This window comes from Malaclemys terrapin, chromosome 19, assembly GCF_027887155.1.
Source record: "Malaclemys terrapin pileata isolate rMalTer1 chromosome 19, rMalTer1.hap1, whole genome shotgun sequence".
In the NCBI taxonomy this organism is placed as follows: domain Eukaryota; kingdom Metazoa; phylum Chordata; order Testudines; family Emydidae; genus Malaclemys; species Malaclemys terrapin.
This window is the reverse complement of record NC_071523.1, coordinates 8,040,883-8,064,417: the sequence shown is the minus strand read 5'-3', so window position 1 is coordinate 8,064,417 and position 23,535 is coordinate 8,040,883. Positions and strand designations below refer to the sequence as shown.

Here is a 23,535-nt window from a genome sequence, read left to right as displayed (position 1 = left end):
TCTGTTTTGCAAGAATGTACTTTTTGGCCACTAAAGAAGAGAGATTGAATGTTTTAAGTTTATTTCCTGGTTTATACCCGCTCCCGAGCAGGATACCAGGTGGATTAATATTTAAACCTAGCCAGTGGCCCTCAGTACATTCTCAGACAATGTGGAGATTGCCTGCCTGGAGCATACATAATGCTATATTACATGTTCACCAATGGAACAATTAGCATGAGATGGTTATGTAAGTAACCTAGGCTTTCTGAGAAGGTCTCTGATATATTAGCGAAAAAGGCAGAAGCACACAAGCAAGATGTCCAAGTACATAAACAGCTGAACGGCATTTTCTGGGCCATGACAAAATGTGACCGTGGGATCTACATCAACTCTCTGGGAGATAGAGGACAGCTTGAAATACAACAATCTGCATCAGCCTGTGGAGCCATCACATGCCTGAGTGGCAGCCATAAACAGCCGCCTAACATTCCCATCAAGAAATCTGATGGCTCTCCCTTTTCATCGATGGACAAGGTCCGGACAGAAGGAAAACAACAAACACGTTATGAAAATGTGCTGAACCAGGCATTTCCGATGACTGTCTGGAGCTATGAGACTCGGCAAAGCACATGGCTGCAGATCCAGGGACAAACACTGATCCTTCATCACTCAAAATATAAAAGACCCATCCAAAAGTTATGGTATGGGTGTGCTGCGGGACCTGATGGTATTCCACCTGAGCTACTCCAAGGTGACTTGGAACCCCAGTGATTATTGGCCTACATCAGCCGTTAAGTGTGGGCATCAAGCAAAGCCTCCTGCATGCAATCCATGTCTTGCTTAGGGATGCAAAAATGTATTTGTGCTGAGACAAGTTCAGGATCTGTCAAGTCTGTGTACTATCTGTGTTGCTGTATGGGTCAGAAACCTCTTACAAGCAGATTTGGAGTGGCTAGAGACATTCTATATGTGCTGTCAGCCCCAAATCCTGAACATAAACTGGTTTGACTTTGTGAAAAATGTCATCTCATAGAGATCTGGCCTTCCTTCAATCACTCATTGTATTCAAAATCAGAGGTGCATTCTTTTCAGCCATGTGCTGGGATATTTTTGTCCATCCCAGCAACACCATACACTCAAACTGTCCGTGGACACCTGGCACAGCCTCCAGGGCCACCCCAGAGATTTGTGTATTCAGAGGATTGAGCCAGATCTGGAAACTTCGCTACACCATGCCTGGTGTGGTGCCATCAATGGTGGCCACTCTGGCTGGCCCAATGGTCCTCTTTAGACTGTTTGACTGGCCCTTCGTTTCTAAGAACTTTAGTTTTAGTCTAACTCTGATAGCAATAAATCAAAATGTCAGTTTTCTTCACGCAAACTTCAGACTGTAGCATAAAGCCACCTATCTGTTCCCTTTTGTCTTAATTAGCAGACTTTGCTATAAAGAACTCCCAGACACTCTCAGTAGTGAGAAGGAAAAACTACACTATCAAATACAGCCCTTATTTTCAGCCTGGTTTGTAGCTTGCTCTGTAACAGCAGTTGCAGTTAATTGGAATTGGAGGAGTTGTTCGCTCAAGTTGGATAAATGTCCATAAATAGCTGTTTCTCGCTAACCCCTGTAAGGTTTTTATTTTCCTTAAGAGAAAAGTACAATCATTTTTATTAAAATGAATGATGTAAAAATATGAAAACTTAAGTCCTTGTATCTAGTAGGCTCTCAACAGCAGTCTAAAAAAAAGTTCTGGAATCTGGGAACTTTTGTTTATCTGGGATCTTTATTGGCTCTCTTCTTACAGGTATTTTGAAGGTGGAGTCTCCTCTGTCTACCTCTGGGATCTGGATCATGGCTTTGCTGGTGTGATCCTTATTAAGAAAGCTGGAGACGGATCAAAGAAGATTAAGGGATGCTGGGATTCCATTCATGTGGTGGAAGTTCAGGTACATCCTGTGGGGCAGCTGATATTCCTAAATGAAAACAAAAGCCAGTTAATTCCAGACAATAAAGGCGTACAGGTGCTCAGCTGAACAATGCAATGTTATGTTGGGGCTGTGTAAACTTATCCTCTATTAATTTTTGAAAAGTCCCTTAAGCAATTTGAATGAAGATAAGTCAGGGCTGTAATCAAAAGGATCCCAGAAAGATTGAAAATACGTTCTTTTCTGTGCCTGTAACCATGAGCTTTTTTTTAATTTAAAGGTCTGCAGATAAATATCGCTAATTCAATAATAAAAATGGGGCATTGGGGAGTAAATTTCTTGAACTAGATTTGCCTTTAGAAAAGTGTGTGTGTGTGAGAGAGCATTTTAAAATATAAAACATTCGCTTCAGTCTGGCCGTTCAGCTATGCTTTTCAATCCTCTGGCTGCTGATGTGACTCCCCCATGCTTCGCCATCTTTTAGGTTTTAAGTTTTAACTTCTCTCTCCATCTTCTTTTCCTCCCCTTCCCGTTCAGGAAAAGTCCAGTGGTCGCACTGCCCATTACAAGTTGACCTCCACGGTGATGCTATGGCTGCAAACTAACAAAACTGGTTCCGGTACCATGAACCTCGGAGGAAGCCTTACCAGACAGGTACTACAATATACTAGCATTAGAGGATATGTCTGCGAAGCAAGGCCACAGCTGACTCAGGCTCATGGAGCTTGGGTTGAGGGGCTAGAAATTGCTGTTAGACGGTCAAGCTCAGGCTGGAACCTGAGCTCTGGGATCCTCCACCCTCCGAGGGTCCCCAGCCCAAGCCCAAATGTCTATACAGCTATTTTTCTTCTTTTTAAATCCCTCTGTAGACATACCCAGAGTTTTACAAGCTCAAGACATGTCCTTGGTTATTTGTATTGCAATAGCACCCAAAAGCCCCAATCAGGATGAGAGGCCCCTTTGTGCTAGGTGCTGTATACGCACGGGGGTTCTCCTGCCATCACAATTCATTAAAACAAATAACACTTTTCAGTGCTTATCCTGGCACCACATGAAGCTTCTCTTGATGGTGGTAACGTTCTTAACGAAAATCATAAATTCAGGAGGAATTTGGGTTTCCGTGTCAGTCTTTTAATGCTGTGTTTGAGGTGGCCTTGCTGAGTTTTCACAGCTTCTACTTACGTGCTTTCCTGATTCATATTCTTTAGGTTAGATCTTGCATAACTACAGATGGACTTGTTCATTTTGCTCCTGCCTGCCCTTACAAGATCAGGCTGCATTATAAAAATGTCACTATCTAAAGCCAACCTGGCCTGTGAGATTAATCCTGTATCTTGCATGTTCTGTAGGATTATTTTGTTTGTTGAGTATAATAACTTTTTTCCTAAGACTTCAAACATGCAGCACTTCTAGAAGTGTTTTAGCTGCTACTGTACCTGAATGTTGTAAAACAAATCCTGTTGATCCCTCCCTTTAATTGTTGGTTCTTCACACCAGCATTTTAATTGCATTGCCTTTGCAGAAAAAGGTCAAACTTTTGAGAGTAGGGTGCCCAATTTATCTCAATAGTCACAAGTGTGGCTGTCGAAGGCACATTTTATGGGCAGTAGTGGTTAATTGAAATACTGGTGGTGGCCAGCAATTCAGCTCCACAATGAGAATCTCCAAAACACACATTGCCTGCGATAAGGCAGACAATGCCTACTCTGAAATGAATAGAACAGTTCATATTGCTGTGAGTGTCTATGCCAGGTGTAAAGCGGGGAAGGGGCATATAGTCACATAGCAGAACTGAAGCAGTGTGTTGCTATTGGAAGCACCAAAAATTTGCAATAGGTAGTGATCAATGGCTCGATGTCTAAACTGGCAGCTGGTGTCAAGTGGAGTGCCCCACGAGTCCATCCTGGGGCTGATTTTGTTCATTAATGTTTTGTTTTTATTAATTTGTTCATTAACATCTTCATTAATGATCTGGATGATGGGATGGATTGCACCCTCAGCAAGTTTGCAGATGACAATAAGCTGGGGGTTAGAGGTAGATATGCTGAAGGGTAGGGATAGGGTTCAGAGTGACCTAAACAAATTGGAGGTTTGGGTCAAAAGAAATCTGATGAGGTTCAACAAGGACAAGTGCAGAGTCCTGCACTTAGGACGGAAGAATCCCATGCACTGCTACAGGCTGGGGATGACTGGCTAAGCGGCAGTTCTGCAGAAAAGGACCTGGGAATTACAGTGGACGAGAAGCTGGATATGAATCAACAGTGTGCCCTTGTTGCCAAGAAGGCTAACGGCATATTGGGCTGCATTAGTAGGAACGTTGCCAGCCGATCGAGGGAAGTGATTATTCCCCTCTATTCAGCACTGGTGAGGCCACATCTGGAGTATTGCGTCCAGTTTTGGTCCCCCCCACTACACAAAGGGGTGGACAAATTGGAGAGAGTCCAGCGGAGGATAACGAAAATTATTAGGGGGCTGGGGCACATGACTTACGAGGAGAGGCTGAGGGAACTGGGCTTGTTTAGTCTGCAGAAGATTAGAGTGGGAGGGGGCGGGAGGGGATTTGATAGCAGCCTTCAACTACCTGAAGGGTTTCAGAGAGGATGGAGCTAGGCTGTTCTCAGTGGTACCAGATGACAGAACAAGAAGCAATGGTCTCAAGTTGCAGTGGGGGAGGTCTAGGCTGGATATTAGGAAAAACTCTTTCTCTAAGAGGTGGTGAAACACTGGAATGGGTTACCTAGGGAGGTGGTGGAATCTCAATCCTTAAAGGTTTTTAAGGCTCTGGTTGGGGTTGGTCCTACTTTGAGCAGGGGGTTGGACTAGATGACCTCCTGAGGTCCCTTCCAACCCTAATTTTCTATTTTCTATCTGCTTGATTTTTCTATGTTGATGTTGCAGAAGAAACGGATGGGAAAGCAAAAATATGCATCTGGAGTCAGTTGTGCATTACGTACTGTTCAAAATGTTTATCGTAATTATACCTGGGTTATGGTGACTGGGATAAATAATTATCACTAGGCTTTCCTAATACTTTCAATCTTAGCTGTGAAATGGAGACCAAGGATTTGATTGTGGCCATGGCCTTGCACCGCATGACAACGCATGCCAAGGAAAACAATAGCCTGTTGAGAGTGCTTGTCCTCAGTACACCTTGGCCTGCACTACTAGGCTTTGTTTGGTTTGACTTTCACTCTCTGAGCTTTAATGAGGAAATTCATGCTTCTGTCGTCATTTTAACAGCAGATCATGTAATTCATATGTGATGCATTAAAGCGGAGGCCTGCTTCCAATGTAAGTAACTATAAAAAAGCCACTAGGGAAATGATGCACTACTTCTGCACAAACAATGGAAAACTCTGAAACTCAAGTTAGCTTCAGGTCTGAGATTTTTTTTTTTTTTGCTCTGCAAATGCCATAGTAGCTTTATTTATGGAAAATAGCGTTGTCAGAATCCAGTGCAAATGGATAATCAGCAAATATTTAGTCTCTTCTGAAGAGCTAGCATGCTGTGTGTGCAGGAGTTCAGAGATGGTTGTAGGTCTGTCTCTAGGGTATTGTGCGTAAGAAGTTTGCTTTAAGGTGGCTGGATTTGTCAGCTACTGTACTTTTCTCTTCATGCTTTAAACCCTGTGTATCTTATGCCTAGGAACAGAACTATATATTTTCCTTAGTCTACCTGCAGTCTACCATAAAGTTCAACACGTAAAATCATGTTTTTAATTGAATCAGGTCCTTAATTGGGTCTTTCCATTGACATTTTCAAGACACTATATTTTAGGGTCACCAGTCTAGCTTTGAAATAACTTTGGCTATTTGATTGTGTTGGTTAACTCTCCATTTAAATTAGTACTGTATTGACCACCTTGAGGCCTGAAACAAGAATAGCAGATCTGTCCTGGTTTCACTGCAACCTTTTAAGTGTTCACGAGCTCCAAAATACTCTGTCTTGTGATTTGATGCCAGAGAAGTTTTTGATGCCTCAAAAGGGAATTCTGCCGAGAGTCATAGTTTGAAACCAGTTTGGTCTCCTTGTCACACATTGTGTACTTTCCACCAATGACTTAACTTGGAGGAAGAAGCGGGTGCAAAGGAACAGCTAATGTAATGCCTCCAAATTTACCCGCTCTGGCAGCTACAAAGAGCTGGGCAAGTCTCGCATTGAAATGTTATGGTGCTGTGCTATGGGAACCATGTGCAGTTTGGAATGGAAACATTTGCTCCTCACTAATTCCCATTCCTGTTGTCTGTACTGTGCCTGAGGTTACGCTTGATGTGGCCAATTCAGCATTACTGTTACATGCCTGGACAGTGGGGTCAGGGAGTTTTTTCTTTCTCGATTCTCACATGGTACTCTCTTCTGCAGTCATTTCCCATTGGCAGAGTACTGTTGCCCAGCACAAGCACCATATAAGTCCTGCTCTGAACTTCCTTTTGTTGTTGTTGCCTTCATCTGGACTCCTTTTTTGTGTTTCTTTAGAATAGTGGTTCTCTGCATTTCTGCTATAGAATCCTATTGCTGTCCAAACTGCTTCTGTATTTGAAGGGTCGCAGTTAGGTTATTCCTGAGAAATGTATATTCTAGTTTGAGAATAACTGTTTATTTTCCAAATTCTTTTATTACGGGTGACTTTACCCAAGTAATTTCCTGAGTGCCCTAATCCAACGTTTAGAATAATCTGGATGTTATACTCCGGCAAAATTATATTGGTGATAAATATGTAACCCATTGTGAATTTAGTGGCACTGTAACTTCACTGTGAAATATATTTGCATGACACTCAGAGTGGCATACCTGTTCTTATCCATTCAAACAAGAATCCTCGACAGCTCTAAATACATGTTGCGATTCTGCACCTCTCCATATGCCACAACAGTACTTTTTTTGCATTTATAAACTGTCTGGTTTTTATATTTGGCGGTGATTATACAAGATGAATTTTTAAAAATAAAATTTGCAGGGGAAACTTTGCTTTGCTTCTGATTGGAGAGAGGAAAACTTTGTTTCTTTTAAAGTTGGTTTGATGCGTCTCAAACCAAAAAATGAAATATTTTGTTTCAAACAATTTTTGTTTTGAAATTTAAATTAATATTTTGAGGCTTTTCTGTTTTGTGATATTTTTTTGAGATTTTTATTTTTTTTCCTGATTCAAGATGGGAAAAATTATTGAAATCACAAAAGTTACTATAGCAATAAGAAGACAGTTTCCTGCATAGTTCTATACTGTTCCATGATCCATTGATTTATAGTTTTCAGGTAGAAGGTTAGAAGGGAATTAAAAGTATAGGTGACTTCTTATCAGATGCTTCTTAAAGAAATCTGTGCAGAACAGCCCTTCTACATATGTATCCGTTTATGCAAGGGAAGTATAGACACCCTCTGATTTGTTGCAGAACTAGACTTCTGTTGGACTGAAAGAGTTCTCCCACAAAAGGCATGAAATGTCAGCATGAAAACTTTATTTTTGCAGTTGCCTAAACCAGGATGCAGTCCCAGGCACTTTATGTTCTGAAGACAAGCTTGGACGCAGTTCAAGAGAACTCCAAATTGAGGCAGTGCAGGCCAGTAACTTCCAGCTTCACATCCGACATTGGCAGCCTTCAGTAAATCTGAGGGCTGAGAAAGGGACAGAGTGAATCGGTCACTTCTATGCAGTCTGCATTGACTGGGAAAAACAGAAGGAAGTAGTGCACAGCTGAAAGCGAAACAGGCCATCTTTAACTTACAGATAAAGGTGCAGCTTCTACAGGGAACAGAAAAAACACCAGCTGTATTTAGGTTAAATGTTGTTGTCCTCCAGTGGATCCAAGTACATGTTCAAGTCTGATGCTGGGCAGATGCTGTGTGTGTTATCCGTTTCTGACAGACATGGTGGCTTTGCCTTTTTTTTCCCTTGCGTAGTGTGACAGGCAATGTTTTTTTTGGGGTGGGGGGAACTGAGGGGTGACTTCAGCAGTCTGCACCTTTATTCAAGAGAAGAGCAGCTTGCTCAATCCTGCTCCAGTTTATGCAAAGTAGGTGTAGCCTTCAGGCTCCTGGCAAATAGTCAAAATAGCCTTTGGTTGGGCAAAGCTTTGATGCTCCCAGTTTAGAGGCGAGACTAACAGGTGCCTTTCTGGGACCCTTATTATGCACAAAGAACCTGTGTGTTTTTTGTTAAGTGAGGTTGAACATTGCAAGGAAGTGCTAGTTTGCTGAGAAGGAATCTGGCTCACAAGCTATGGTTTATCCACATCTGGAGGTGTGGGAAGGGAAGAATATAAATCTGGGGAGGGGGAAATGTAGCCTGGGATTTCAGATTAAAATGCTGCAGGTGTGTGTGTTGATTTTCAGATTTGAAATACGTAAATAGTGAAGGTGGAACACTTGCACTGCTGGATGAAGGCTGGTCTGTTGCAAGCTGAGCTTTCCCTGTGTTCAGGAATAAGTGCACTGTGATATATCGCTGGGCAATAAAACACCAGTACAGACATTCTGCCATTTATCATAATAGGAAAATCCTCCCACGCTTGGGCTTTGCAATTAGGCAAGCCATATATTTTAATCAAATAGAGCTTTCATGTAAAGGCCTATCCCACTGATTTCCAGATGTTGTAGAACTAAGTGAGAAGTAGGGGAATGTATTTCCACCAGACGGATCTTAAAACTTGTGGTAGTCACAGACCTTGTGCTCCCTCTTAGCAGATGCCCGGTTTCCTAAATGTGCTGTCTCTGGGGCAGGGAATCGAACTGGTATTTATTTTGGTTCAGTTCAGGGTTGAGTTCAGTTGCATTCTGTGTATTTGGGTTTAATTTCAATTCAAGCCATCCAAAAAACCAATTCAGTAACCGGTTTGAATTGGTTCAAATCATATTTCAGTCTTATTGGAAGTAAATTAAAAAAAGAGAGAGTTGAAACTTAAAGTTGAAAGTATTTTGATTTTTGGTCATTTGTTTTTTCTTTAACTTTACATGGGTTTTCCTAGTATTTTTCTGTTGTCAAATAAACACGATTATTTTTCTGAGGTATTTATTTGAGCGAACTAAACTGCTTCCAGTGTTTGCTCTTTCATATTGGATGTTTGCAGTGAATTAAATTAAATTAATGGAGATAGGATATCTATCTCCTAGAACTGGAAGGGACCTTGAAAGGTCATTGAGTCCAGCTCCCTGCCTTCACTAGCAGGACCAAGTACTGATTTTGCCCCAGATCCCTAGGTGGCCCCCTCAAGGATTGAACTCACCACCCTGGGTTTAGCAGGCCAATGCTCAAACCACTGAGCTATCCCTCCCCCAATGGATAAATTTGAGTTTGGGGAATGGGCCCTGTCTCAAGTGGAGCATCTGGAGGGAGAAGCTGCCTGGGAATGGGTGGGAGGAGGCCTGTCCTAAGGGGCAGAAGGGTTGGGGAGCCATTACCTTGGGCTTGGAGAGAGGTATCCTGGGACCAGGGAGCATTCCACCTCTTCTTTCCCCAGCGGGGAGCCTCAGAGCGTTCTTCTCTCCAGCAATGAAAGACCCACAGCACAAAGTTTCAGAGCCCAGGTCATCTGGCTGAGGCTCGTGGGGCTAAAAATAGCCGTGTAGACATACAGGCCGCACTGGAGCCTCCCACCTCCTCAGGTTTCAGAGCCCAGGCTCCAGCCTGGATCCAAGTGTCTACACGGCTATTTTTAGCCTTGCAGTCCGAGCCAGCTGACTTGGGCTCTGGGACTTGCTGTGGGTTTTTCATTGCTGTGTGGATGTACCTGGAGGTGATGGTTCAACCTTTGTGCCCTCTGGCTGCCTCATGTGGTGTGCAGGCAGCTCCTAAGCTTCCCCTCTCCCTATTCATGGGCTGGCCTCCTTCTGTTCATCTCTGAGTGCTTGTTCATGTCGATTCCAATCAGGTGTGCGCACGTGCACAGTAGTCGGAAGATTCTCCCTGGAGCCGTGGTATGCTGCGGTCCCTGGGGTTTAACAACTGTGTGGTCTGCATGAAGCGCATGCCAAAGAGCGATCCACACTCCTCATGTTTATGATGCCTAGGGAAGGGTCACCAAAAGTATCGCTCTAAGATCTGCTGCGAGTTCCACCCTAGAACTCTTAAAGAGAGGGAGCAGTGGCTTAAAGTGATCCTCATGGAGGCAGCTCTACACCCCCATTCAGACCCAGGCTCAGGGGACCCGGCTCCTAGCACTTCCTCATCGACGCAGAGCGCCCCAGCGCCATCATTGACTTCGGTGCCAAGAAAAGATTCGTCCTGGGACTTTTGGCACCGGCATGGCACATCCCAAGGCCCAGCGAAGAGCCTCAGAAGAAAAAGAAGCCGGACAGTTGGTCACCCCCGGCTAAATCTAAGGAAGTGAGACCCCAGGCGGGCCACAGCTCGAGATCCCCCATTAGGGTCACGTCAACTCCTGCCCAGGCGAAGCAGTTGAGACTGGGGCCCCCATGTTCACCGGTTCCTACTGCCCAGCAGCTGCTGTTGCTTCCTTCGATGCTGGAAGCTTTTGAAGTTGCTCGGGATACGCTGCACTTTACGGCGCCCCCTAGTAGGGAGGAACCTCCGGCGCTCGTGGTCCCACCCAACCCCCGGGTGCAGTCGGGAGATAAGCTGGCAGTGATGTCCAGGCATTCTCCCTCTCCACGTCCTTTGGCACCGGCCCACTCGGACAGAGAGCTTAGTCGCTCCCCAAACTCTCTACTCTTGATGCACCAAAGCTCGGCTCCTCCGTGGTCTTCAGTCTCAGAGACCTCTGAGTCAGAGTCTGACTCCTACCGCTCTTGGAGGAGTAGGAGCCAACGATCGAGGTCAAGGCGAGAGCTCCAGGCACGGCCACCTCAGTGGCAGAATCCATCACAGTGGCCATTCTGGACCCCCTGGGCCTTTTACGAGAGCCAGGGAGGGATCCAAGGGCACTGCTTCGCAGAGTCTTCGGTGACCTCGGCCACATTAGTCCCACCGTCAACTGCGCAGCTCACCTCGGCGCGTGCCCACACGGCCAACGCCATCGGCTGCGGCACCATTGCCGGTACCAGCAACTCCTTTGATCTCGGCATCGACAGCGATTTCAGGTCATGACGGACAATACAACAGCAATGTTCTATATCAACAAACGGCGGGGTGTACACTCCTCTCCCCTGTGCCAGGAAGCCCTCATGCTGTGAGACTTCTGTGTAGAACATTCAATACACCTGCAAGCATTGTACCTTCCCAGGTTACAGAACGAGCTGGCAGACCACCTCAGCAAGTTGTTTCACAGCCACGAGTGGTCCCTTTGCCCGACGTCGCGATTTCAATCTTCCAGAGGTGGGGCTTTCCCCAGATAGACCTATTCGCCACATGACACAACAGGAAGTGCCAGCAGTTCTGATCCTTCCAAAATCACAGCTTGGGCTCCAGCGCAGACGTGTTCCTCTTTCCATGGGGAGGTTGTTTCCTATACGCCTTTCCACCCATACCGCTCGTTCACAAGGTACTCGTCAAGATCCAGAGAGAATGAACTCGGGTCATATTGATAGCACCAGCCTGGCCCCGTCAGCACGAGTACACATCTCTCCTAGACATGGAACCCCCAATTACCCTGCTGCTCTTCCTGGACCTTCTGACACAAGATCAGTCATCTTGAACATCTGAACCTTGAGTCACTTCATCTCACGGCGTGGAAGCTCCATGGTTGAACCTGATGGAGCTTTTCTGTTCAGACCAGGTTAGACAGGTCCTCCTTGGCAGCAGAAAACCCTCTGAGGGCCACATACCTTGCCAAGGGGAAGAGATTTTCAGTCTGGTCGGCGCAGCGCAATTTGTCCCCGACGCTAGCCTCAGTGCCACTTGTTCTGAATTACCTCCTCCATCTGAAGCAGCAGGGGCTTTGGTTGTCATCAATGAGGGTGCACTTAGCCGCCATCTCGGCCTTCCACCCAGGCACAGAGGGCCACTCTGTGTTTGATAACCATATGGTCAGCCGGTTCTTAAAAGGGCTCGACAGGCCATACCCTAACATCCATCAGTCTGTCCCTGCTTGGGACCTCAGCCTGGTCCTCTCTAGGTTCATGGGACCCTCCGTTGAGCCATTAGTGACATGCTCCCTACTCTACCTCTCTTACCAGGTGGTGTTCCTGGTAGCGATAACCTCGGCCAGGAGGGGGTCTGAGCTCAGGGGCCTAACATCAGAGCTCCCTTATACCGTGTTCTATAAGGACAAGGTTCAGCTCAGGCCTCACCCAGCTTTTCTCCCGACGGTCGTGTCGCAGTTCCACATCAACCAGGACATCTTTCTCTCTGTGTTCTACCACATTTCAGCAGCAGGGAGCAGAGGCTCCACTCTCTGGATGTCCGCAGGGTGCTGGCCTTTTACATCGAGAGAACAAAACTATCCAGAAAATCGGTCCAGTTATTCGTGTCAGTGGTGGGCAGAATGCGGGTCCGCCTATGTCATCACAACACATCTCATCACGGATCACGTCCTGTATTCATGAGTGCTACAACCTGGCAGGTGTTCCCACACCCCCAATCACTGCGCACTCCATCAGTGCGCAGGCTTCATCAACAGTGTTCCTGGCTCAGGTTCCCACTCAGGAAATCTGCAGGGCGGTGATGTAGTCCTCCATCCATACTTTTGCCACGCACTATGCGATTACCCAGCAGGCCAGAGACGATGCAGCCTTCGGACGAGCAGTGCTCCAATCAGTGGAAGACTCCGACCCCACCTTCTGAACTTGGGCTTCCGAGTCACCTGATTGGAATCGACATTAACCGTTTTTTCTTCTTTAAGTGCTTGTTCCTCGCCTTCTCGTAACTTTTTGTTCTTCGAAATGTATTGTTCATGTCCATTCCAATACCCACCCTCCTACCCCTCTGTGGGAGTAACCAGCGAGGAGGAACTGAAGGGGTGGCGGGTCAACAGGGCTCTATTGAGCGCCATGAAGCCGCGACTCTAGGGGGCATCCGGACCGACCCGACGGATGCTGCTAGGGAAAAATCTTCTGGCTACCCTGCACATGTGCATGCACGCACCTGATTGGAATGGACATGAACAACACATCTTGAAGAACGACAGTTACGAGAAGGTGAATAACTGTTTTTTCTCCTTGTAGAGGGGCAGGCCTTGCTGGTAGCAATCTCATGCATGTTATTTTATAATGAAAATAAGATCACAGTGGTGTGGGTGTGGGTGTGTTTTATTTAAAAAAAAAAGTTCAGCTTAAAAAATGCTGAACCTTTATTCTAACAGGTAACACACTTTTTTCTCCCCCTGTTCCAGTTCAGGTTCAGTATGTAGGACAAAATGTATGGTTCAAGTTCAGACCTGACTCAAGTAAAAATACTAGTTTGAACTAATTGTCCCTGCTCTGGGGTTGCCCTGTTTGCTACATGCGTAACATTTTTGGGTACAATAGAATGGATGAGATTCACTGGTAATTGCACAAGGAATTCCTTCTGCTTCTTCATGTGAACTTGTCAGACTTTCCAGTTGTCCAGTCACATAATAGCTGGTTTTACAATGGGAGCGGGAGGGAGGGAAGAGCATGCATAGACCAGCAGAACTGGTTTACCATCACAAGATGGGTAGTTTAAGGCTTTGAATATACAATTCTGGGAAAGAGGAAGGGCATATTTAGGCTGCACTACTTGAATAGGTACATTTGAAGGCCATGCACAAACACAAATCTTCAGTGGAGATCTGCAAAACTGGCAGTATTGGGATATGTGGAGTTTACACCCTCAATTTTACTTTGGGGCATCTGCTTTGAATTTAGAATGAAACTTTGTGGAAACTGCCAAGTTTTGCCTCACTTGGTGTCCAAACATTTTGACATTTTTCCCACCTCAATCTCATTCTCTGCCTGCTGGCCCAAGCTTGTGAACCTTTGGGCAAAACTGGTCATTTTTAATTCCCTTAGAGAAGTTTGCATTGCTCTATTCCACAACAGCTGTATACATTGATTGGGGTTCTTCAGAGTGACATGGATGAATTTTCTTCAAATCTTTTCTACTATTCTCAGGGACACTCATGAGGGACCAAAATATTTATCCAACTTACATTTGTCTTTCATCTTATCTTCTTTTCCTGCAAATAACCTTGCAAAAAGCCCAGACAGCAGCAGACAGCTGCTGTATTCTGCATGTGAGACGTCCCAAATCTCCAACTAGCTATCCAGAGCTTAATCTACCCAGAAGAGCGAACTTCCCTCAGAGTTGGACTTGCAGCAGATGGCTAGGGAAATGAGGCAAGGAAGCCAGCTAGTGTGCATCTCAGATGGGAGAGGAGTGACTGAGACATGTAGATGGGACTTGGCTCATTCTGGAGCGTTAACTTTTTTTGACTGAGCTCATTGGCAGATGGGGAGTGACAGTGGGAAGATGAGCTGCTTGTTAACATCAACTTACAGAATGGAATTTCCCCTCCAAAGTAAATTAACCCCCTTTTATAGCAGCTGTAGGCTTTCTGCTTGAAATCTTACATTAACAGCCCACTGAAGGAGCCTTTAAAAGGAAAAAAAAAAAAAAAAAAAAATGCTGCTGTTTGTATAACATGGCTGCGGACTGACTCCGAACTCCCTTAAAACAGCCTCTCATAACATCTGGGCTTCTACAGCACATAAAAATGTTTTCCTTCTGGCAGCAGATTTTATGGAGACGTAATAAAATACGTTTTACAAAAATAATTCTATTTCAGATTGTGTTTTGCCAGTGAGCGGGGCCTGTCCAGGTGTGGAGGAGATTCAGTGGGGGAGCCTGTGGAAGTAAATCAACCATTGCCAATGCCCCCAGTGTCCCAGATTTGGTCAATTTACTGATCCTCCCCCCGCCCCCCCAACCTCACCATAATGTGTGCTTGTATAGTTCAGATTTATGTTCATTCTCTCCGCGGTCAGATCCTTTTTCTAGGCAACATGTCTCTATGGTATGTAAACAATCTGACTGTGTAATCTAAGGGGAAAATTTAAATTTTCTTCTTCCCCCTCTCTCCCCCCTCACCTCCCAGGTTATTTTTTGCCTTCAAGGCTCAAACTTAATTAAATGCGCCTCCAGGCTTGTTAGACACTTCACTTAAAAGGAGAAACCTGTAACTGCTCTAGATTTCCAGACTAGACCTCGAGGAAGGGACAGGAACAGATGAATATGAGAATTCAGTGGGTTACTGAAACTGTGACGAATCCCCTGTCTACAACATCTTTCTCCCTTCTTTGTTTTTATGCCTTCTCAGCACATCTGTATCGGTTGCCTGGCTTAGGATTGATATTCACTGGTTGGTAGCATATCTGCATATTTAGCCAGAAGAATTTTCACTTAAGGCAGCAGGGGAGCCAATCTCTTCACTAGCACCACAGGTTTACGATTACATGGGGCTTGCTGTGGTCTCCAGAGGAACGCTGCCTTAGGCTGCTCTAAGTAGAGGCAGAGCTTGTAAAGGGAACATGGCATTCTAGTGTCAGCTCTAACTTACTCTCAGTGGGGAAAGGGGTTCAAAGTCTCAGTTGGCTCATTGCTGTCCCTTGTTCAGACTTCCCTAAGCAGGTGTTCTGCAGTGCATAACTGGGGATTTTACTCATTAAAACAATCGCATCAGTAGTGGGGCTAAACTTTGTCTTGGTTGCAGAAACTTCATGTGAAATGGTCAAAGTGTTAACTATATGTGCCTTGCAAAGTAGAACCCTCTGTGCCAAGTACTTAGTGTCTGAAACACCTTTGCTCTTTCTAATAAGAGATGAGTTTTGGTGGAACGTCCTATTTCTGTGCGCCTGCAGTTTGGTAGCAGCTGAAGGCTGGCAGGAACCTAAATTATCACTAATGTTAGCAGACTGCTGTGGTCTTTCCTTCTCAAACCATAGCAGCTTGGGACATCCACCATATTCTTCCCACTTCTGTTGGAAGATAAATAATTCCCAAAGTGCAGATAACTGGGAAGATCTGAAAATACTGAATTTGCTCCCATATGTGGTTAGAAATAGGGCTGAGGTGAAGAATAAAAAACAGCTTTTTTTCCAGGGACAGACCCCAGATGTTAGACTGGCAGCTCCATGCAACGTGCTCCTCATCAGTAGCTCCACTGGCTATGAATCCAGACAACTTCTGTGTTCCCCTTCTTTCTGTCCCCATCAAAGGATAATTGCATGGATTGTGTATCTACTGCAGCCACATCATGGCTAACTCTGCAGTATACACTTATCCCCTTTAGAGATGATAGGTGAGTGCTGGTGCAAACAGAAAGGGTCTCTCATGGTACTGTGGGGGAAATGGGATTACTGAGAAGGAAGCACCAACATGACTCCGTCTCCAGCCTGGGGATGACTTTTTTTCTTCATGTGAGATGGTTGCTTGAGTTGGCTGGTGTACTGGTCACTAATGAGATTTGTACTTCCGGGGTTTCCCATTTGGCTAACAAACCATATGTGTTTTATACCTGACCTTATTCTGAAAAAGGCTGCATTTACTCTACAACTCTGGCATTTAATCACATTCTCCCATCTCTGCAGTTAGTATGTGGAACTATCGTGTATCCTTGTTTCTCCATTACAACTGGTTCTATTTCTTTTCTCTCCAGATGGAGAAAGATGAAACTGTGAGTGATTCCTCTCCACACATAGCCAATATTGGACGCTTGGTAGAGGTAAGTACACTGGGACCATCGCAGCTCTAGTAGCTTACATTGTACCAAGGCTAAATTTCCCAGCCATCTTTGCTGTCTAATGAGTTAAGACCCTTTGTGTGCTTCACAATAGTTCTTAGCTGTGAAAAGTCCTTTCTGCACAATTCTAGTCACTCCTTCCTTACCTCTCTCCCCCACTCAAAACAATAATAACCTTCCTGGAAATGAAATGGCCGTGTCCTTAGTATTAGTAAACACTTTCCCACCCGGAGTCACTTACAGAGTCCTTGTTTTTGACAGAATTACTTAAAGCCATGCCACAGTATACCGAGCTGCCCTTTCAGCTGACATGTCGGTGAATAGGAAGTGCTCATTTAGTGCGCTGCAGTTGTTTTTCACAGCACTTGACTTCATTGCAATTGTCAGTCTATTCCTCAGTGTATTAAGAGTCAAGGATAAGATTGCATTAGTTGCTGGAAAAGGGGTGTGGAGCAACAGTTTGCTGCTGTTTTACCACACCGTATTCTAGAAAGAAGCTCTTATCCTCATTGATTTCAGACTTCATAGTCACTTTCTTTGGAAGGAGGAGAGAAAATCCTTAGTTAAATGGGTGTGTGCATAATACTGTTGCTAAAGCCCACCAGACACTCAAAGCATCAAAGATAAAACACACTTGATTTTGGGCCTTTTGTCAGAGGAGGGGTGGCCAGTGATTCAGGCCAGGCTGAAGTTTTGCTGGGGGAGAAAGTATCACTTCCAAACATATTGCAGTTGTACCATTAGCCACCAACTCAGAGAATTCAACTTTGTTCTATAGAACCCTTGACCTCTTGGGTTCCTTAAATGGCTGACTCAGAACCTGGGAGTTTGTTCTGTTAGGGATCAGAACTAACAAGAGGTGGTGAATGGGCTGTCCTGTTTGCAGTGGGATACAAGCAAGGAGTTGGATCCCTGAACAAAAACTGCCCTCTTGTGGTCCTGGACAGGTATTTTGTGTATATAGCCTTCCACAGTAACCAGGAGCAAAGTGAATCCTCAGACATAATGTGAGCTGAACCTCCAGCTGTTAGGAGAAGTGGGGCACACAGGCTGACATGAAAACTTAAATAACAGGATACAGTGGGTCAAATCATGCCGTGGAAAGCATTGCATCTCAATACAGTCAACTGGGCTGATGAAGGGATACTCAGAGTGTAGTAACTTCTAATAACCATAGAAACAACTGCCGTGATTAATAGGCTGGCTTCTCCCTTTCTTCTAGGACATGGAAAACAAAATCAGAAGTACGCTGAATGAGATTTATTTTGGAAAAACAAAGGACATCGTTAATGGGCTGAGGTAATGGACCATCCACAGCTGGCACTTAGAGCTCACTTAGCCCTCTCCCTCCCCCAGCAGCACCTGCAGTATTGTCCCACAGTCAAACAGTGACTGGCATTCCTTTGCTAGAACTTCCCCTTTGCATATCTCCAATTAGTCACCTCATTGTGTTTTGGAAACATTCACTAGTAGCGGTGTATTTAGAGAACATTTCTCTTACACCTTTTGACGACAGGAACTTGCAGCACTTTAACGCCCTGTTCCCAGTTCAAGAAGAGCATAGCACAATTAGGTACTGTAGCTTGATGAGATTATTTTTTAATGGGCAGCTTAATTATTCAGACGGCAGAAGGTTGTAAGGGCTGCGTAACTAAATTTTGACTCCTAGACCTAAACTTATTCTTACAAATAATTCTCAAATGCCAAACAATCATAAGGAACTGGCGATTCTATGAAAACAGAGCTTGTAGTTTTTTAAAAATGTGCTGCCACTTTTCTTCCCCGCTCCCTCAGGCTGGAATGTAGCTTACTAGAGCAGACCAAGTGAATGAGCTGAGTCTGCTGCGTATTTCTGCAGGGAAGTTGTGTGAGGCTTTGAACCTTGATTATGTCCAATCAGGAACTTGGCATAGCAAGCTCTGGGTGGGTGTTTTTTAACTCTTGGGGGAAAGTGCAGAACTGAGAGGGTGTTGAATGCTAATTAAACTCTTCTACCCTGTAAATATGCAAATTCTGCAGTTCCCATGCATACTGATGTAGGAAAGCATCAGCAGGTCTGCCCTGCAATGGTAGAATTATGGTGCTGATAAAACACTTCTGCTGCCTTCCTAATGGCAGTTTGGCTGGAGTGGGACCTGGTACTTGACAGACCTATTTAATGAAGTGCTGGTTGAAAATTGTCCCTCATTTTCATTGTGGTGTGTGGGGAATTGGCCAGGCAGCTGCCATTAACATTACATGGAAATATGTAACTGATTATTTTTTCCTGTGTGAACCTTGTTGAAAATACCTGTAGTTGAATCTATGCAGTATATTCTCCAGTACCACAGTCTAAAAGAGCTACTATTGTGTGTGTCAATGAGGTAATCTGTTTAGAACCGTTATCACCCAGAGTATCTGGGCCTGGCTTTTCCTTCTCACCTTTCCTGTTTCCTCTGACTCGTGTATTTACACTTGTTCTTCCTGAACTCGTTCCTAGTGGCTTCCAGGATGCCAGCTGTCTGTTACTGGGTTCTTCTGACTGTTCTTTTCCCTACTCTACTTCACTCATTTCTGAACTACTCTCTGTAGATCTATTGATGCTATCCCCGACAACCAAAAGTATAAGCAGTTGCAGAGGGAGCTTTCTCAAGTGTTGACCCAGCGTCAGATCTACATCCAGCCTGATAACTAAACCAATCCAGGTACCCCTGCCTGTGAGGTGTGACAATCAGCACTAAACTAGGACTCACCCTGCCGAGAACAAGCTGTCTTACCTATGCATGACAACTGAAACCAGAACTAACCCGTAACTCCTGCAGACTGACCACCAACTTTTAATTTGTTTCACCCTAGGGCTATTTCTTCATAGAACCAATGAATGCCTTGATCTTTATTTCCACTGTGTGGAGTTCTGTGCACTGAAACATGGGGGGATTTGCCCGTTTTTGTTCTGCACTGTGTCTTGGGGGGCAATTATACAGTAGATGGCCACATACCCAAAGTGATGTTAGCTTGTATTCATTGTTTTTATCCCAAACCGTTTGGCTCCATTACAATTGCACCATCTTTTTTTTTTTTTTTTTTTTTTTTTACAGCAGCTGTACAGATCTTATAGAATACTCATTCCCTGTAATTTTATAGTACTCCTTTCCCTCTGAATAGAAGGAAGGTTTTGGAAGTAAATAGCTGTCCTTTCAATTGTAAATGATGAAATATCAAGGGCCCTTTGGTCTTGGTACTTCCAAGGCCAATAGCAACCATGCTGATTTCCCCCTTCCCTCCAAATCCTCTTTTTGCCTTGTATATCTGTCTTTCTTGGAGCTTGAAAATTCAGCTTCACTCACCCTACTGAAATGTTTCTAGTCTCCATTTCCCTGGTCCATGCACAGCCTGTTATAAAGGGGGATGCTCATGTACTGTAGGTTGCTCTTGGAGTTTTGATTGCTTAGGATGCATGGCAGTGACTAACCTTGGGCCAGTTTAACCTTCCACTCCAATTCCTAATGAGTTACAGATGCTTTCTTAAACACGTTAAGCTGACGGAGGGGAAAATGAGCACTGTTTGTTGATGATGGCCCAGAACCATTACTTTAACCTGTGACAAATGCAAATATAAAATCTATATATTTATATTAAAACAACTGAATTCTCCAGAGACTAAAGGATGGAAATACTTTCTAATAACATTAGAAAAATAACTCTGGTACAAAAAATGGACTTGCTTTTCAGAAACAAGCACCCAGGAATAACGTAGCCCTGACCACAGGAGAGAATGTAAAATATAGAATATATGGAGAGGAGTCTACTAAATTGGATGCTAATGGCTTCCCTAAGATGTTAGCATCTCTTTAAAAGGCCAATGTCATTGTTCTGTTATCTGATCAGTTATAAGATCCCTTTTTAACTAGGGATCTTTATTGCACCTTGCTGTAACAGCTGAAAGATTCTTTAGCCGTGTCCATGAAAGTATTAATAAGCAAAATCAAGATGATTCTTTAAATGTGTGGCTTTTTTCTATAACCATTTACTAAGAAAGCCGGGGTACATTTTGCCTGTAATACCCTTACCACATCTATTCTACATCAGCTGCCTTGGTTACAGTTGACGATGACTGTAGATAAAGAATAAACTGCAGATGCAAATAAGTGCCTGAACAGAAATCTCTGGACATGCTGTACCCCTAGTAAAGAAGTGGGACAAAGGAATAGTGTGTGTAAAGCAGAATTGTCTCATCATATGATTGTCTCATGAAGTGCTAGCAGATAGTGGAAATATCTCATCTGTTACAGATTTATAGCTTCAGCTCAAAAATAAAGATTTTTAAAAGTTAAACTGCTCTAATACCAGTGGCTCTCAACCTCTCCCGTACAGCGAGCCCTTGAGATCTGCTCACCATCCTCTTGGAGTTTGCAATCCCATGTTGACAACTGCTCTAGTGGTCTGCTTTGTTGCAGCTGCTAACTCCTTAAGAAGGAAAAGACTCTTCCCCCAATCCCCAGAGCAGCAGCAGAGATGCCATTAAACATTCCTGCTTAGGGCACCAGTGACAACATAAGCCCCGTTGTTGGAATTTTGTTTTATATGATGTGTTCTGCTAGAAGTTCCTGATGGGGGTTTGTAGCTAGTTGGCCTCCATTCGATAATGAAAGAGTATTTCCTTCCAACAGCTACATGATAGCTCATAGGAAAATACAAAGACTAGCTTCTTAAAAATCTAGCTTTCTAATGAACATTTTTATCTGTTTAAACTTAAAGCAATAGCTGCCTGAATGCCTAGGTGAATCTAAAGCTTTGTGTCTCGAAGCACATGGACATACATGAGATGTTTATTATCTTGGTAATTTTATTCCATAAAGCAGCTTTCGCAAGCCAGAGTTAAAACAACTCTCATTTGAACTCTGCCCTAAGAAGAGAGAAACGTTTTGGTCTTTCTGTAAAGCAGCTTCTGCTTTTCCCATGAGTAAATGCATTGGTAGGGACGTGGCTGCCACATACTGAGATATTTATTACCTGAACTATTTGTTAGGTCCTGCAAACAGGTCCATTGCAGAGTTGGCATAGAATAACTGCTGGATTATCTACCTTAACGTCATGATCACTTTGAGATCGATCTACTCTAACACACTGTCTGAGGGACAACTAGATGTTCCCAAGCTCTAACGTAAAGGATTGGGATTCTCCCCCCCAAGAATTGGAGGTAGTGGAACTTCAGAGGAAGTATATCTGTGGTGACTCCCTGTTAGAGTGAAGTTCGCTATACTTGCGAAAAGTGTTCACTTTACCTTCTGTCCTCCGTATTTGCAACAGGCAAATAGAGGTTGTTTCCTCTAAGCCTGAGTCATTGTTCTGCTATTGCCTCAAATCCCAGAAGAATACCTGTTAAAAATCACTGCTTTCAAATGTCCCATTTTAATTTGTTTCCTTCCTCCCAACAGGTCTGTGCAGACTTTTGCAGACAAATCAAAACAAGATGCTCTTAAAAATGACCTGGTGGAGGCTTTGAAGAAAAAGCAGCAAAGTTAAAATACTCTTCATGCTAACAAGACATGCCATGCACTCATTAGATTCCTTTCTTAGAAAATTCATTTTCTCCCCAGACCCCCCCCCCTTTTTGGTTACGTCACATCACAGTTTGCATCCAGTACTATCCATACGCCGCCATCTCCCCATGAATAAAGCTGTACAAACTTTTTCAGTCTCTGAAGTTTACTTTGCACCACGTTTTACTATCAAGACCTTAGGATATATTTCTGTAGAAGTCATGCATTTTTCCTCCCCTTTTCTCCCATTTATATGCATAAACACCAATCATTCTGTTTCTTTTCTTTTCCTCCCCTCCCCCTGCCTTTTGTTACATTGGTGTAAAAAATGTAAAACAAAATTTATTAAATACTGTGGTGTGTGAAAGAGGAAAAACTGGAAAAACGTATTCCACGTATGTGTGGGGACTGGGCATGGGGGACGGCTGGTGGGAGGGAGGGAAGAGAGGGTGTTCCTCAGTGTTGTACTATACTGATTAAACCAGACTTGCAAGGAAACGTTGATTTGGTGACCTGCTGAAAGTTCTGCTCTTCTATAGCCTCTTTCCAAGGCACCTTTCTGTCAATTTTTATGGAATGCAAAAGGGGTTTTTGTTTTGATTTTGTTTTTTGTAAAGCTTAAATTGAATCTACACCTTATACTTGAGCCTCCATACTAAAAACAAAAAAACCCACAAAATAAAAAATAAAAAAATCCTGGGAAAGCAGCGTGCATCCAGTGTCCTTTTTATTTCTTATTCCTTCCTTTCTCATTGCTTAGCATTTACGCTCATGATGCATTCTTTTATGGGAGTAGGGAGCAGCTGTCCCGTCTACACACAGAAGTTTGTAATTCAAACCACCACTATACTGTGTGGCCACAGAAAGCAAGTGAACTCTTCTTGTCTCACACCAAGGTCAGCTGAAACTTATTTGGTTGAAGGGAGACTATTTGATTTACTTTGCTAGTCACAGATTGGGTGCATCTTGCCAGTTTTATGCGGTGCTGTTTTTCATTAGCTTGCCATACTTTCAAGATGTTGGCATGAGGATGTTGTCACGCTGCTGCATTCTGGGATTGGAGCTTCAGGCATATAGCAAATGTGGAACAGATGTATTCTGAGAAGAATTAGAATATCTGGCATCATTGCATATGTTGAACATAGTTGAGGTAAAACCTGTTTGTTAAAGCACTCGGGGAGAAGAGAGGCCTAACCAACACTTGGCAATGTTAAATGTGGCCAATTCTAAGCAATGGTACTAGTGAAAAGCTGTTCGGCCACTTCATTTCCACCTAGACACCGTTTTAACTTATGTAAGTGAATTTAGTGCTTGTGGAAAGTGCAAGACACGTAGCTCTGTGGCCAGAAATCTTCTGATTCACACCAAGAATGTCTTTCAAGTGGCAGTTGGAAGGCCTTTCTCTTGGAGGAACCACATCCAGAAGACCGTCAGCTTCCATGTCCCTTCAGTCCATGGCCTGTCTGCTGAGAGAACCAGCAAGGGTGCATAGTGCATAGAGAGCCACACACTACAC

At 44.1% G+C, this 23,535-nt stretch overlaps 1 protein-coding gene across 2 annotated transcripts in view; it reads left to right on the top strand.

Moving 5' to 3' along the window:
• Positions 1-22,726, top strand: part of CAPZB (capping actin protein of muscle Z-line subunit beta) — a 111,862-nt gene extending 89,136 nt beyond the window's left edge. Inside the window, exons 5-10 of one of the 2 annotated variants that reach the window (XM_054009225.1) lie at positions 1,785-1,926; positions 2,443-2,559; positions 16,414-16,479; positions 17,720-17,796; positions 19,069-19,181; positions 21,915-21,953. In XM_054009225.1, coding sequence (XP_053865200.1) covers positions 1,785-1,926; positions 2,443-2,559; positions 16,414-16,479; positions 17,720-17,796; positions 19,069-19,171 — 505 coding nt within the window. In that variant the 3' untranslated portion in view covers positions 19,172-19,181; positions 21,915-21,953. Of the gene's footprint in view, positions 1-1,784; positions 1,927-2,442; positions 2,560-16,413; positions 16,480-17,719; positions 17,797-19,068; positions 19,182-21,914 lie in introns of both variants that reach the window. The other variant, XM_054009226.1, reaches the window with a different exon arrangement.
• The last annotated feature ends 809 nt before the right edge of the window (positions 22,727-23,535 follow it).